Source organism: Danio aesculapii, chromosome 13 (genome assembly GCF_903798145.1).
Source record: "Danio aesculapii chromosome 13, fDanAes4.1, whole genome shotgun sequence".
Classification (NCBI taxonomy): Eukaryota; Metazoa; Chordata; class Actinopteri; order Cypriniformes; family Danionidae; genus Danio; species Danio aesculapii.
Window position 1 is genome coordinate 22,183,592 of NC_079447.1, and position 17,312 is coordinate 22,200,903.

A 17,312-nucleotide genomic window follows, 5' to 3' on the forward strand; every position below is an offset into this window, starting at 1 on the left:
ATCATTCCTCCAAATAGGTTTAGGGTGAACATTCATGATTTTTTTTTTACATTTCTGAAGAAATTAATTAGTAACCAATCTAAATTCTGCCAAATTAAATCTGTTTTGTATTAATTCACATTTTCATTTTGACTCCAAATAGGTGTAGAGGAGAACTTTATTTTTATTTATTGAAACTGCAAGTTTCCATACAGGAATATTTTACAGACACATAATTGTAAACCTATGTGCACATATCAATTTATGACCAATTTACATTTTGGTTAATTGGTGACTAATTTGTAAGAATTTATAATATCAGCTTTTACACAACTACATTTGGTAAATCTGTGACTTATTTGTAAGCATGTATACAATCTTAACAAAATTAGATTTGGGTATGCTTGTTTTTTTCAAAAATATAAATTTTTTCTATACGAGTGCTTTACATTTTTGACTAAATTTGTGACTGATTTATATCATTCATGCATAGAAAAATCCATATGAAAAATCCAGAGAATCAAGTTTGTATGTAATGAGACTGAGTTGGAATCCTTTGTCTTAGAAAATAGAAATGGTTCTCAAAAAAGTCTAAAATATACTAATATGATTATCATTGGAGGGAAAACAACAACAACAACAATAACATACAATTAAATGCTGTTTTATATTTATTTATAAAACTGTAATACAGTAGGAGTATAGAGAGTATATTTCATAACTATAGGCGATAACTGAGCTTTCCTTCCAAGTACAAGGTTAATAATTTATAGTGTAATACAGCAATATAATCGTTTGTATTTTTGACAAGTAGTAATTTTCTTTCACAAAGCCTGTGGAAAATCAATGCAAATCAATATATACCACCACATTTCACCCCTTTTAAAAGCTCTGATGTGCTCTGAAACGTATAGTAGTTTAAGACATAAGTGTGCTGCAAATCATTGTGCTGTTGCGTTGCATCAAGCAAAAACAGTGAGACGTATGACAATATCACAGAATATTGGTCCGTTACAATTTACAACCCGTTCATTCACACATTTGTTGCTTAATATCGTGACTGATTACTTAAGATGGTTTACCGCAAGCGTTCATTCTCCACTACATTTCCATTGTCCAAAGTCAAACAGAGGATATTCCCTCAGAGGATATTCCCACAGATAAGAAGGCTGCGATTTGTAGTCTCTCCTTCAGCATCAGTCCCGTTTCTTTGGGCTAATTCCTCTTGCTCTGACCTAATGTCAACTAAGAGGTAAAACAGCTGAGAGTGCAGATAAAGAAAGATTGAGAAATTAAAAGGCACTTTGCTAAAAGTATCTGTCTAGCAGCTGCTTCCTCTGAGGGTGTAAAAAGCATTTACAGCTACTAAAATCAGACACGGCGAAATAATGTCAAATCAAAACATTGCAAAAATCTGTTTGTAAGTATTCAGAACCTAGAGTTTGTACATTATGTATTGAGGCTGAATAGTACATTCAAGTGATCAATCTGAATGATTAATTAATGTGCACAAATTTACATTTAAAAACAACAACAACAAAAACGAAAACATGTTCAAGGCAAAATGACTAAGAGTCCAGAAAGGCTATTAAATCAGTGTTTTAAGCCAATATGGTATAAAAATATATATCAGATCACACAAGGGTATTGCACGGTTAATTAAAATATCTACCATATTTCTTAGAGCATATTCCACAGTTGATTGACGGTGGTCATTTTATATCAGACGCACACAATCAACACGTCACATCAACACATGTCTGCCATTCAAAAAAACACATCAATTGTTGCTTTTTTTCTGAGGAAACACTTGTAAGACTTTAAGGGCTTTGTAAGGATTTGTTCATGAAGAGGTTTCGGTTTGCCAGTGGTGACCATAAAGGAGCGAGATGTTTTGTAACACTTCCAACCAGACTTTATAACAAAAGAGGTATTGTTCCTGAAATCAGAGAAAAGAAAGACAAAACTTCTGTAGATTTATTCAACTATTCTCAGAGCCCTATCATTTCCTCAATGCGGAAAATGAATACGGAATTGCACAATTCAGTCATTAATATAAGATTATCTGAACATCACAGCCAATTTTAAATGAATAAATTTAAATTGCTGTACATCACTTTTAAACGTTATTTTTAAGAAGTAATGTCTTGATGGAGCCATGATATCTTAATTGCATTGAAAATAAAGGTCAAACTGTTTTTGACTGATTCATTATTTTGCAATCATTATTTTGTGTTTTGCATGTCACTGCATTCTAAAGTTTAGTGAAGCTTAGTGAACCTTGACTGTGATTGCGTGAGACCAACAGAAGATCAAAATGTTTCCTCTCTGTTCAGAAATATAAAATATGGAGCAATCGCTCACTTTATAACGTCTAATCATCTTGTTTAATTCCATCCCTTTCGCAGAATTTCACATGCTCTAACTCAAGTGTGACCGAAGCTTCAGTCCAAACCTTCTCAAGTAAGAAAAAACATTTTAGGGAATTATAGGTGCAGTAGGTGATTGTTTTTAGAAACATTTTTGCTGTGCTGGTTGAAAGTCTCTTTACATTCCAATAGTACTGATTAAAGTAAGTGATCTAAATGTATTTATATGTATTTTTATATTCTGGGTAAGGCATAAGACTAAAAAATGTTCATCCAATTAAAATAGTGTCAGGCCGACATCTCCCATAATTCTGATAAGTAGCTCAAACTGTCAGCAAATGCAGATGAACTAGTGCGCACCTGTTTGTACGCAGCTCCGCCGTTTGTGCATACACCAAGCGGCAACCTCCCGCTCTCCCTCGGGAAGCCAGTACGGAAGTAACTGAAACTGCAGTTCATTGAAATTCCGCTAGTCCTGGCTCCATATGGAGCAAATTTTTATTGAGCCCACTGTTAAAATGACTTTACAACAGAAAAAAAACGTGTTTACAGCCTGGTACAAAGAACGATTTTGGTTCATATAGCTAATATTACCCTAATGACAACTGTGAGGGGGGTGATTTTTTTTTTATAACTCATCCGTTTCCTTTATATATTAGGTTTTATATATTACCTACTGCACCTTTAAGGGATTTATGAAAAATTGTAATTTCCATTGCTTGTTTCTCACATGATTCTTCAAAATGCGCATTAAACACAGGAAAATGGACACCCAGGTAATGGAAAACATAGCAATTTAGAGAAAAAAAACTAAATGGATTTTATAGGGCCCTACATACTGAACTTTCAGAAAAGAGATAAATATAAACAACATCAAGTACTGCATTTATCCCACCCTCATTTTCATGGATATTAAAAGCTTAATAAATAAGTTAAGATACTGAAACTGGCAGTTTTAGTTGCTCATGGGCCAAGAAATGTGAATTTCCCATCATAACCAGTGTTGGGGGTAACGCATTACAAGTAACGCCAGTTCTGTAATAATATTACTTTTCTAAGTAACAAGTAAAGTAATGCAATACTTAATTATAATTTCTTTTTTACAACTGTAGTGCAAGATACTTTTTAGTTTAATTAAGTAGCTTAAAAAATAAAATTGTTGAATTAAAATAAATGTAATCACACATTCAAATGAGAGAATTTGCTGACAGAAATCAAGTATCAGGCCAGAGACCTTCCGCGACAGAAGCATTCTCACTATTTTGAACGCACTTAAGAAAAAGAAAAGGGCATTGTCTCAATGGACAATAATTTCTGTACTAATAAGACGAATCTTAAAAAACATAACTAAAAAAGTATAACAGCAAACACATTGCTTTGAACTTTTATTCATCTGTAATCTGAAGTTCAGCCAAATAAGAAAAAGTAATGCAAAAGTAACTCAAAAGTAACATCATGCATTACTTTCCATAAAAAGTAACTAAATAAAAGCAACTAGTTATTTTTGGGGGGAGAAACTCATGATTGCAATACACTACTTTCAAAAGTAACTTTCCCCAACACTGATCATAACTAACATCATCGAATTACACATTAAACGTCCTGATTTGCTCACCTTGGTCTGAATCATGCCGTGCCGCTGGAGTCTCATCTCCTTTACAATGTCACTCACATTAATCTGCAAAACAAAATACATACATTTATCTCTTTAGAATTAATGATATGCTGTGTACTTAAATGAGACTAATGCCATTATCTATTGGCTACAGATTGATGATGATGCTGCTGCTGTAGTTGTTGTGTAAAAGACTCACACTGAGGTCTTTCTGGATGAGACTGAGGATGACGTCTGTGCAGATGAGGACTCCGGCTCGGCCGATGCCTGCGCTGCAGTGGACGGTGATGGGCCCTTTAGCGTGAACAGCCCTCATGTAGCGGATGAAGCGCACCAGCTGCTCGGAGGAGTGCGGTGTGCCGTGATCAGGCCACGTGGTGAACTTCAGGTGCTTTACAAAGTGCACGTCTCCACTCTGGAAAAGTGCACAGGTCAATATTCATGTGCGTGATAGATCTGCATTGATTTAGAATTTTAAAGATACATGGCCAAAAATTTTAATCTGAATTTTGACTGCATTTTGAGTTGCAGTTTGAACTCTCGAAACATTAAAACAGGCAAAATTTCCTTGAAAATGAAAGTAAATTCAAAATTCTAAACTAAAATGCAGATATATTTAATTGAATATATGAATTAATTTCTCTTACCAAAATTTTAAATAACAATTCTCTGCCATTGAATTGTATTAATATATATTTGTATTTGTATATATATTTGTATTATTAAAAATTACAATTATATATTAGCATTATAAAATTACATTTTTTCTTAAATTTTTACACACAAAATATTTTATAGAATATTGCATTATTTAGCATGAGTGCTTTATCAGTGCACCTCTTTTTTAAATTAATCATAAAATAAGCAATTATTCATTTTTAGGATATCTATATGCTAGTGTGCCCCAAAACAGTGACAAAATCCACAATTAGAAGTTCAAGAGTTCGCAGTTAGCTGATGATTGATTATAAAGCTTGTTTGGCATGATGTCCTGGGAGAGAGCCCTGAGCTCATAAGATCCTCAAGGCTGTGGCCCCCTCCCGTTTGAAAGGCGATAGGGGAGTTTGAGCTCAGGTAGATCTCGAGAACTCCCCTGCTGTAGTAGCTAATGAACAGATAGTGATTGCGCTAAAGAGATAACTACTTACTAGGTGCATGTCTATGGTGCCGATTTAGATTAGTCAATTAACTAAGGTTGCATGTTTTTGGAGGGTGGGAGGAATCTGGTGAACCCGGGGAAAACCTACCTGAGCACGGAGAGAACGTGTAAACTCTTGCTGTGAGACAACAGTGCTAACCACTGGGCCACCGTGCCACCCATATAGGAAAGGAGGAGAAGTAAGGGTGGAAGGGGGATTCTTCAAAACGAAGATGGCTGTTATATGGAACTTAAGGTATTTATAGTGGCTTAGGAATCGTCTGATTGGTGAGTCATAAATTGGATAATGTGGGACAAGCCGTAAGCAATCATAAGCACGTAATCCTCTCGAAATTAGTTTATAAAGAAACTTCACGTATGAAACTGATATAAACGTATGCTTGTAGTTTGTCACTTCTATCCAAATGGACCAACAGTTTTATTCACGTCAGCTCACACTACAGATCACATCACATCAACCAATCAAATGCTCTCTAGTATCTGACATGCCCCGCCCCGCCCCCTTCAAGATGCATCTCATTTGCTTTTCATTTTATGCGCTTGAGCTCAACCACTCTCTCTGGCAGGGGTGTGATAAAACAAAACACTATTGACCTTTTTTTCAAAGGGGAGGAGCTACTCTACGTCCCACCCACTCATCATGTTTCAGTTGAGATTACGTCAAACATCGAATAAAAATGCATATTTTAAAGCATTACACAGGACCTTTAAGGGCAGGGTAACCTGTCAATCACATGCGAATGGCCAATAGTAAGCGACAATGACCCAATCAATTCCCAATATACAAAATTATTTAACAAGAGTTTATCTTGATCTTATTTGAGTTGATCTGTTTTTGTTATTTGTTCATTGTACATCTGCAGCAACATGTAGTTGACATTACTTTTCCCTTTAAGACAAAAAAAAGTATACTTCAGCTAATAATAATAATAATAATTAAAAATAATCTTTATTTGTAGGAGCTGATTGTGTTCTTTGTTGTTCTTGCATCTTTTAATTAATATATTATTATATTATATAGTATATTAACTAATAAAAAACAAATAAAAAGGAATAAAATGGAATGTGAGCAACTTTTGTGAAAAAATTTAAAAGTTAAATTAAACTGTTAAATTGGCATCTGCTGTGTAAAACAAATGCCGGAATAGTTGGTGGTTCATTCTGCTGTGGCGACCACTGATAAATTAGGGACTAAGCCAAAGGAAAATAAATGAATATGTTTGATGATTTCAATTAACTGGATGTTCTTTCTGGTCACTAAAATATAATTTAACCATTAAAACTGAGTCTTTAAATTTTAAATGAATAGCAAATGACAGCAATCAATTCATTTTATAATGGTGCTTTTTACACTGAAAAGGTTACAATAAGAAATATATTTGTTTTGGACGAAATGCAGTATTTCCAAGAGGAACATGTTCCTAACCTCTTTTTCCACCATCTTGATGACCTTAATGTGGAAATAACCAAGCATCTGGTAGTTGTCCAGGAAGAGCTGAAAACGGCTGGTCTCTTTGGGGACGTCAAGCTTCTCAGGCCAGTATTTGTGGCATTTGACCCGTCCGCGCTCCACCTCTCGAGTCATCATGGCGATCACATCAGACCTGTTCTCCCACACCATCTGCCAGAAACTGTCCTGAGTGCCAGGCAAAGGGCCCTGAGCGGAGATGAAGAACAGCTCCTCTGAGCCCACCTTCATACGAATGTAGCTGGCATTGATGTAGCCCTCATCCTCTCCCACAGGAACACGCGTCTTATCATCTGAAAGGCCAGAAAAAACAGAGATTGTAGATTGTGATCAGTTAGTCCTAATACACAGATTTATACATTGAAAAAGCAATCAATTTTGTTATGATAAATGTCTGTGGGTCAAATATGAGCTGTCTATTTTTGTGTCTGCTTTAAAGGGATAGTTCAGCCAAAAATGAAAGTCATCATTTACTCACCCTCCACTTGTTGGAAGATATAATAAGAAGGAAGATATAATAAGAAGGAAGATATAATAAGAATGTTGAAAAGCAGTAGCCATTGATTTTCATAGTATTTCTGTTCCTACGATTGAAGTCAATGCCTGTTGTTGATTTGTGTTTACAGAAGTTAAAACCAATTGAGTGTGGATAAACGGTGTGGGAATTCAAATATTTTGAGTGAACTATCCCTTTAAATTAATTTTGTAAAAGTGATTTTGCATATTCATAGAGGGGAGACAGAAAAAATGAGGAAACACCGGTATATTTTAGTAATGTCATATTAAGTAATGTAATGTTTATCATTCTAAATTTGAAGGACTTTTTAGGCATGGCTATACCAAAATTATTAGCATAGTGTTTTTCCAAAATAACCAAAGATACGTCAACAAACAAAACATTTTATGGTTAAAAGGTTTATTTCTTTGAGCATCTGGAAATCATGTTGTCTGAGGGTTTCAGCAAAGTCAGGGAAAACTAGAACATTTGGCTGCCAATTCAATAGTTTGTCAGAAAATTAAGGATTTCAAGAACAATGCAATAGGAGGAATCTGAAAGTCTCATTGGCTTTTAATACTGTGCTTTAAAATACATGTAATGCTTTAAAACTGCTATTGTACTACTATTATGAAAACTTCAAGTAGGACTAAGCCTCAACATTTTTTCAATTATAGTTCAATCTCTTTTTTATTATTATTTTTTAGGGTTTTTTCACCCTTTATTGGACAGGATAGTGGAGATTATAGACAGAAAAGTGTGGGGAGCAGAGAGAGGATCTACAAAGGACCCCGAGCTAGGAATTAAACTTGGTATGCCATTAGCACTTCTGTGCTGCTACTATATATCAGCACACTTTACCACTAGGCTATTGACTCTGATGTCTGATCGCTTATTTTGATCTCCACTGTTTGTAAAATGCACATTAAAGGAAACTTATTATTACAAGATGCAAGTTAAATATGTAGATGTTCCTAAAATGTGTACGTAAGGGATAATCAACGGTTTGCCGTGCGTTAAAGGATTTTAATGCACAATGTGAAGGCGAAGGACCACACGACACAGCGGAGTATTTTGACTAGTATTTTTTTAATTTTGCAGATTTCACTTCTGCCATTAACAGTCCTCATTGGTCTCCTGTGTAGCACATGAGAGTTGCTATGGTAACTACAGTACAAACGTTTGGGAGAAGTGCATTTATTTCGTACTGTCAAAGAGCTTAGAATGACCAAGAGGCGACACTCAATAGAAAGTTCCATTGCAACAGCCCAGCGATTCCGCCATTTTGAAAATACCACACAAATTATGTTTTATATTTCTTTGAAATGGCCCATTTTGTGCCATTCAAATTGTGCCATTTTAGTGACTGTTGCTTTAAATTCAAATTAGATGGTGCTCTTTTCAAAAGAGGACGGGGCTACAAATGCCTATGTGTCAGCATAGTGGCAGATTCAAAAACAAGACTAAAGTTTTATGCCACTGAGGGAGAGATCATCACTAATTGGTGGGACTTTTATCACCACTGATAATATGTACAAAGGCAGAATGTCAATCAAAGTGGTTCTGCATGTTTATGATTATTAAAACTAAAATGAAAGCATTTTTCCATTAAAAGCTGGTTATTCACTGACTGTTGTCACATAACTGTGTTTAAACCCCTTTAAAAGTGATTTTTGCATAATAGGTCATACATTTAAATGTTTCAAAAAACACATGTGGGGAAAAAAGTCAAAATATGAGTGAAATAATGTTCCAGCATTTGTTCATGAAAGGAAACAACATGTTATTCAGAGTCTATTGGCCATCTTCTGTAAATCAGGCTACAAATGTATGATCATTACAACAAAATCAGTACATTTCACTCAGAAATAAACACTGACATATTAAAAAAAAGCTTTCTCCTTTTCGTCCATGACCCCTGTGTCTTGGCCAATATCTGAGTACACTTAACCTTGAATAAGCATGCATGTTATTTGGCCATAATATAAGATAAGAAAACAACAGTTTGGCTCTCGATGACAACTCATTATGGAAACCAGAAGGTATACAATTTTTCTCTTTAAAAATCAACGCATGAACAAACAAACAAACCTCTTGTGTATTAACTATCAAACGTATGTTTCCCAAACCACAAACTCGTTTTTATTTGAAACGCAGGTAGGAGATTTATAACAGGGTCTCAGCATTCCTGTAATGAGCTGATTGCTGTTGTTGGCTTCGGTAGCCAACGGTGTTATTAATCTACAAACCAAGAATGCAGTGATTTTGGTTTCCCCATAGAGGTGAAGGAACAAATTGTGCCGAGGTACAACAAATAGCTGCAAAGAAATGAAACAAGCTCCCAAGGTCATGCTGGTTGGAAACACACAGTGAGAAGAATGAGCTCATGCTATTCTCATGAAGGCTTGAGACTGACTGACTAAAAAAACATTTATTCTTTGAAATTAGATCAGTGAAATCAACACTTTTTGATGACTAGAATCAAAAAATATATATTTCATTTGATTTTATGTTTATTGTTTTAGCTATAGAAAATTATATTATCATTATATTATCACTTTAGACTATTCGGACGTTTTGTGTCAGCAAATTATTGCTGTAACAAAGCTGCATTAAATTGGTTAAAAGTGGCAAAAGGTTTCTATTTTTATATAAATACTGTTGTTTGGAACTTTCTATTAGTCAAATACTGTCATTCTGAAAATGTTCAATGTTTCCAGGAAATGTTAAACAACAGAGTTTTTTATTGTAGGTAATAGGACACAGAATTGATGTACATGCAAAATATATTGTTTGATTTTATATAATAATGCCCTTTTCGTTTTTTTCCCTTAAAAAAAATCCTTCATGCATATTAAATATACATATATATCTAAGAGAAGCAGTACAAAGTTTGATGCCAGTATTATATTATATTATCTTGTACTATATTATATTATGATTCAATTGGTCAACAGTGAGTTTTTCAAAAGCATGTTCATATGTTTATTTCACACGGCCACCATTTTAAAAATAGAAAGCGAGGCTGCGGTGGGAAGAAACCCGGAAGTTTAGAATCAGCACTGTAAACATTGCAACAACATGCTGTGGACTGCAAACCTCCAGCTGTTGCTGCGATTTCAAAGTGCAGATATGGTGCAAACATCACTTTAATATCATTCAGTTCAGTTTAATTTAAACAATTAAAAGCATTTTAGGCATCAAACTAAATCACAATCTCTTTAAGAGTAAAACGCTTAAGTGTCCTCCTAGGCTTTAGTTCATGGCACCAGGTAAACACCGTGGTGATGCTTCCCTGCTTCAGCCTATGTAACCCGGTGAGAAATAAATCCATGCAGTCCTCTGTAGCACACCCTCGTGTTGTCTGTAAAAGTTTTTGTCTTGTTACTGAAAATTTAAAAACGTCCATTTAATCGCTGTTGAGCATGTTCTTAAACATCGCTGATTTGCCATAGTATTCACCATTGCTCAACGGGAATGACTGTGATTGGCTGTGAAGGTCATCAGTTCACCGCTTTTCACAGTGTGCAAACACAGATACATGGACACTGGAGCGTTTTAAAGCCATGAACATCAGTTGAGTCATCGGCATATTGCTCATCTGTGTTTGCACTCGGTAAACATCGGTGAAGTGATGACCTTCATGGCCAATCACAGTCATTTCTGTCGAGCACTGGTGAATACTATGGCAAATCAGCGGTGTTTAAGAACGCGCTCAACAAATGTTAGCTGGAAATTGACTTTTTTTTTCAGTACCCAAATTCAGTATCGTGACTAATATAGTGAATCAGTTCATTAACTTGAGTTTGTTAAATGGCATCTAAAATGTGTGTTTGGGAAAGAAAACATTAGCTAACTAGTGCCATTTCCCTTAACTTATCTGAAAATGAGATCTGATAGCCATTTTTTATGTTCACTATCCATTCAGAACGGACCTTCACGTCACTCGGAAATCGGTGAAATGATAAATCGGTGTAACTTTCTCTTCGTTGATAAGATATACAGCCAGATACACAGACGCAAAACAGTTCCTGTGTGACTCCAGGTGATACTTCCAGGTTTCTTCCCATCGCAGCCTCGCATTCGATTTTAAAACGGTGGCCATGTGAAATCAGTTTATAGGTGAGTTTTTAATCTTTAAGTAACTGTGCTTAAAATTCAAATCAGATTGAATAAATAAACAAGTGTTTTCTTCATGTGTCATGCAACAGTGTCAACAATAAATAAAACCATGAATAAAAAAGAACCTTCCTCTCACTTTAGAAAGGTCACATTTGTTAGTAGCGTGTTTTCTCCTGTGTGCAATGTACAGAGAGAATACTAAAGCCACTGCTGTTGTAACTCTCTAAAGGGGGCTCTTGAGAAAACATGTTCAACAGCTCAGAAGAGGAAAGGGCTGAAAAATAAAACCGAGAAAAAGAAGAAGATAAACAAAAGGGGGGCGCATGTAAGCAGGGGAAGCGTGTGTCGCTGGGAGTAGGTAAACTCGCCCTCCACAATGGGTGGCATCGGCTTTCTGGAGAAGTTCGCAGGCCCTTGAACTCTCTCCAGTAATAACAGTGGTTTAAGTCCCAGGGGCCTCACACTTTTCAATCCAGCGTGCTTTATTCAGGGAACAGAAGCCCAGTGAGCTGCCATGATAATAAACAAACACTCCAGGGCCAAACTACAGCCAGTTTCCCTCCCGCCAGCACATGAAGCACAGTATTGTGCCTATTCTGTTCACAGAGACCCCTTCATTTGAACAAAAGTGACCCCGCACATGTATGGATGTTTCCTATTAACAGTCAAAGCAGATCTGTGAGTCACACATCTCCTGTTGGACTTTTTCAGGGTTACTTTGTTATGATGTCAAACAACGCCTTTGACCTCCTTACATTTCACACCAGCAAAAAACTGAATCCGTACAAACAGGATAACGGTGAAAATGCCAGCTCATACGTGAGGAGATCCGGAAAGCCGCAAAGAGGTGCTGGATAGAGTGTGAAAAAGCAAGTCCAATAGATGGTTACAGTGGCTATGTAATCTAATATGTTGTACACCAGGGAGTAAATAACCAGGGATTGGTTACATTTCACTTAATTGCTGTGTCATGTGTTCCACTGTTTATGGGTAAATGTATACAAGGGTCACGTTCACTGTTGTCTAACACTGAACACATGTTCAAACAGGAGATTTGTGACTGAGATAAATTTAAATGGAACAAATTGTGGTATTTTACTTTTGTAAAACTTTATAGTATTACTTTAATGTGACAGACTTTTTCAGCAAGGATGCATGACTTGAACATTCTATTTATCAAATACTGTAATTCTGACATCTGTCATGTCTATAGGAAAAAACCATACCGCTGACAATATACACGCTGAGAAACAACAGAATCACAAAACAAATAAATAAGAATTCTATTTTCTAAAAAATATGGACATTAGCACTTGTTATCTGAATGTACATTAATATTTATATTACCAAAAATATATGCCAAACTAAGGGGTCGATCACACTGAACGCACTTTTACGTTCCAAAAATGCGAGGCGCACCACACTGCCTTTTTTGTTGACAAGAAAAAGGAGTGCGGTGCGCTTTATGTCACTAGGCAACAACTGAATCAGCTGTATATTGTGCGCGAGTGTTGCTGTTGATACTGTTACAATTGTAATATGTAATAATATTGTGATAATCAAGATTTGTAAAGTCATACAGCTCTGAATAACTTTAAACAGTGACCACTAGTCTCTCCTCTATCTTTAAAAGTCTCTGTAGTCGTGTTGACAACATAAACACTGCTGTCACCTTAACGCAAACCCCGCCTCTGCTTTCATTTGACTGGAGAATGAAAAAGACACGACTGACGTAACATGCTTTTTCTGCTCAGAGTTGACACTTTTTAACTGCATGCGCACACAGTTTGCAACGGCAAAAACGTGAGGCGCAGCAGGCAATTGAAACATCATGCCTCATTCAAACTAGCAGCGACTTTGTAGCTGCCTGTCACTCTGGGTGGCGACCTGCTGCAAACATGTCTGTGTAGGTCTATACAGTACGAATACAACTGGAGTCTGAGCAAGCTGAGAGATCACCTGAGCTCTACTGGTGCTCCTATTGGACTATCGCTCATGGCAGTCGCTCTTCATTTGCATAAAGTTGAAGGATTCTCAATTTTTGTAGCATCACTCGACACACCCACCTGGTTCCCAATGGTCGCTGACGCTCGCAAAGACGGAGGGTGCCAGAAATCGCTCACTCTCCATTGAAATGAACGGGCGCTTTGCCACTGCAAGTCGCTCATAGTGTAAATGAGGCTTCATGCCTTGAAATGAACAACCACTTGTCCCTTTGGCGCTGCAAGTTGCTTGTATTATGAATAAAACATGAGGCATACAGCCCGCAAAACGCTCATGGCCGTTATTAAACCATACAAAAAATATGCACCTCTCAACACAAAAAGCGTGTTCAGTGTGATTGGCCCCTAAAATAAGAAGACTCTTCTGATATTTATTCATTAAATTATTCATTTGACTAATTAGTCCTTTCTTTAAACAGATTCGTCATGACTTGTAATGATTTTACAGTGTTGCATAATATTTCACAAAAATATTGTTCATTGGACAATATTCATTTAAAATGTAATGAATTATTCTGTTTTGCTATTGTAAAACTGTATACTGTGACTTTAAAATGACATAGGACATTATTATATATATTATATTATATATTATATATATATTATTATATAAATATTATTTAATTTACCATCAAAAACCAAGCTTGCATTCATTTTACAGTAAACATCTGCATACATTCTTTTTGTAAGACTTTCCTGGAATTTGTGTACAGTGTGTGGTCCATGTGGTTTCAGAATGGTGTGAAAAAGTACACCCAAAAATCTTTTTTATGAGAACTGAGGCTTACAAACTGTAAAACAGCAATAAAACTCCAAACTAAGGAGGGTTTGTGGTGGATTATGGGAGAAGCAGAGGGACTTACAAGGCAGGATTTCCCTGTATCTGTTCTTTTCCCGGTTTTCAGGTGCTTTTCCAACCAGGCAGTTGTCTGAAGGGTTTAAATGCTCCAAAGCCTATAAAAAACAGCCATACTTATTCACTCATTTACACACTTGAAGTATCATTACATTTCAGACATTGTTACTATCAAAAAGACAAACTAAAATAATATTATAGGAAACTATATATGGATGCCTCTGCTTCTATAAAACAACAACATTCAATATTTTTAATGGACCAGTTCACACAGAATTTAAAATTATGTCAATGTACAGTACTTGTTTCAAATATATTTGAGTCTTCTTTTGAACGCAATTTATTAAATGTTGGAAACTGGTAGCCATTAAGTTCCATGGTGTATTTTACCCCACTGTAGAATGGCTACATGTTATTAGCATTCTACAAAATACCTTGAATCATGTTCAACAGAAAAAACACACTGATAAAGGTTTGGACAATTGAGGGTCAGTAAATTTGTTATTTTTGGGTAAACTACTGCTTTAAGTAATGTGCTATATGTTTTATATATACAATATATTGATGTTGACTGGTACTTACCATAAACTCTTTGACCAGATCTTGCTTTTCTAGCTGCTCAAGGGCCTGGATGAGGGCTTTGACCCTGGAGCCGGAGTACTGCCCATTCTTAGGAGGAGAAATCATTGCAAGACTGGAAAGCTCCTCTTCTGACACGATTGGCCGACCTGAATGTATTACAGCTTTATTTTAGTTGCTGCTAAAATGCTAGCTTAAATCACAAAAATGTCCATATATACAGATATATTCCAGTCTATCTATCTATCTATCTATCTATCTATCTATCTATCTATCTATCTATCTATCTATCTATCTATCTATCTATCTATCTATCTATCTATCTATCTATCTATCTATCAGCTCAACTGTTCGTTAATGCATATATCTACAGTAAAAAGCCAATCACAAGGCAGATGTCACTCAATGTATTTACTGTAGGCATGTAGAGGTGAATACACAAATGCCCTTCATTAAACACGCACACATAGACATCAACTATATACTATATAACTGCAGGTTAACTATGTCTATATATAATAACTTTAATAACAATAATGTGAAAAGTGCTACACAAATAAACTTGAATTAAACAGAATTGCTGAAGTTCAAACTAAGCACCAGAATGGTGAATAAAGGTGATTTGATTAAATGACTTTGTAAGTAACGTTTTAACTTCAGAAACTTTGTCAGATGGGTTGATTTGAATGGATTTTCACATACTGTACAACTATCTCTATGTTTTGCGGAGAATAATTCCAAAAGGAAAAGCATGGGTGTGAGAGCTACATAAATGACTTGTTGATGCCAGTGGTTGGAACAGAATGACCAGACTGGTTTAAGCTAACCGAAAGATAACCGTAACTCTGTTGTGACAGTAACAGTAACCCCTCATAGGTCATTAAACACACCTGAGGGAGAACATCTCTGAATCCACAACAAATTGAAACTTGATGCAACAGGGTTACAGTAGCAGAGCACAGAGCCACTCCTTCAACTGAGAACATCAAACAAGTCTACAGTTCACACAGACATGTGAAACTTGGAAAAAGCTTGTCTGGTCTGACGAGTCTTGATTTCTGCTGCCATATTCATAAATTTCTAATGGTCAGGTCAGAATTTAGCATAAAAAACAATTAAGCATGTATCCATCATGTCTTGAGTTAATGGTTTGTGCTGCTGTTGGTGATGATGTAATGCTTTTGAGGGAAATTTGTAGCATATTTTGGGTTCCTTAGGTACCATATCATTTAAACATCAGCATACTTAAGCTTACATGTAAAAAAAAAAACACTATAGTAATTTACATACTATAGTGTTATTGAACCATACTATAATAAAGTACTTGAAATAATGTGTTAATTCTATAGTTACTATACTAATACAACTACCATAGTAATAAAAATAAATTACACAACGCTGTACTAAGTTTTTCAAAACTATACAAATTATACTAAAATGCAGTAAAAACTGAAGTATACTACAGTATTTCATTTATTCATTCTCTTTTCGGCTTAGTCCCTTTATTACTCAGGGGGTCGCCACAGCGGAATGAACCGTCAACTTATTCAGCATATGTTTTATGCAGCAGATGCCCTTCCAGCTGCAACACCCATACACTCCCATTCACAAACATACACTACGGGCAATTTAGCCAACCCAATTCACCTGTACCACATATTTTTGGACTTGTAGGGGGAAACCGGAGCACCCGGAGGAAACCCACTCGAACATGCAAACTCCACACAGAAATGCCAACTGACCCAGCCGAGGCTCGAACGAGCGACCTTATTGCTGTGAGGCGTTTGTGCTACCCACTTCTCCACCGTGACGCCACTAAAGTATTTAAAATAGTTTAGCATTTCAGTTTAGCTGTAGCATTAACACTAGAATATATACTGTATCATACACTTTTATGGTTCAAAAACACTATAGTATAGTTTACTATAGTATTTTATCATGTATTAGCTGTTCATTAGTACTTATAATTCTACATACCTAATCACCAATACCTAAAACACACTATCTTACTAACTATTTACAGTATAAGCAGCTAATTAGTAGTTTATTGAACTAAAAAGTCAATGGTTTGTTAATACCAAGAATTGTAGCTTAAAATAAGTCTCACTAAAAAAAAATATCACAAAGCTTATATGTCCTTAAACTGGTTTCTTGAACAAAACAGTGAGTTCACTATACTCAAATGGCCTCCACAGCAAGGCTGAAGAGGTCCAACTTTGTAGCCTATTAAAGTAGCCAATGAGTGTGTATACATTGTTTACTTCATTAAATTATTACTAAGACTTTGATTAGATGTAAAAAACAAAAACAAATAAATAATAATAATAATAATACTACACAAAAACGATAATGTAGTCTCATTTACCTGTCTGAGGAATAGTCTCTGGAGGCGAAGGCTGGGAAGCACAGTCGTCGTCGTCACCATCTTCTTCCTCGTCACTGCTCCAGCCGTCCGACTGGCTGTGTTCTGTTTTCATGGCAGATTTTTCTAGATGCTGCTTCTGGGGGTCTGTCCTGAAGGGGGTACGGGGCAGGAATGAGCAGAGACCTTGACCACATTGCTACGTTCCGGGGCCTGTTATCATGCAAGGCTGATTTTCCTGCGATTTTTCCACCTAAAATGTAAAAAAGCTGCTAATTGCAAGTGCTGCGTACTATAACAAGTG

The 17,312-nt window shown here is 35.9% G+C and overlaps 2 protein-coding genes across 2 annotated transcripts in view; both read right to left on the reverse strand.

Annotated features, from left to right (window-relative positions):
* Positions 1-647: 647 nt before the first annotated feature.
* Positions 648-17,208, reverse strand: LOC130239808 (tyrosine-protein phosphatase non-receptor type 20-like). The gene is made up of 7 exons (XM_056471138.1): positions 17,012-17,208; positions 14,650-14,795; positions 14,075-14,165; positions 6,549-6,883; positions 4,163-4,378; positions 3,964-4,026; positions 648-1,918 (listed from the first exon to the last, which is right to left on the reverse strand). Exons 1-7 carry the CDS (start codon positions 17,121-17,123, stop codon positions 1,823-1,825), a joined length of 1,059 nt encoding a protein of 352 aa, XP_056327113.1. The 5' UTR covers positions 17,124-17,208; the 3' UTR covers positions 648-1,822.
* ptpn20 (protein tyrosine phosphatase non-receptor type 20) overlaps positions 17,173-17,312 on the reverse strand; it is a 40,720-nt gene continuing 40,580 nt past the window's right edge. The window contains 1 exon segment of the mRNA XM_056471452.1: positions 17,173-17,261. Coding sequence (XP_056327427.1) covers positions 17,228-17,261 — 34 coding nt within the window. The 3' untranslated portion in view covers positions 17,173-17,227.

Bases quoted from the DNA above. Each gene is read 5' to 3' on its own strand.
- LOC130239808 (XM_056471138.1), bottom strand. From the start codon at position 17,123: ATGAAAACAGAACACAGCCAGTCGGACGGCTGGAGCAGTGACGAGGAA. The intron at 14,796-17,011 runs GTAAATGAGACT...TAATACATTCAG, and splicing joins AGAGACTATTCCTCAGACAG to GTCGGCCAATCGTGTCAGAA. The intron at 4,379-6,548 runs GTTAGGAACATG...GCACTTTTCCAG, and splicing joins TCAAGATGGTGGAAAAAGAG to AGTGGAGACGTGCACTTTGT.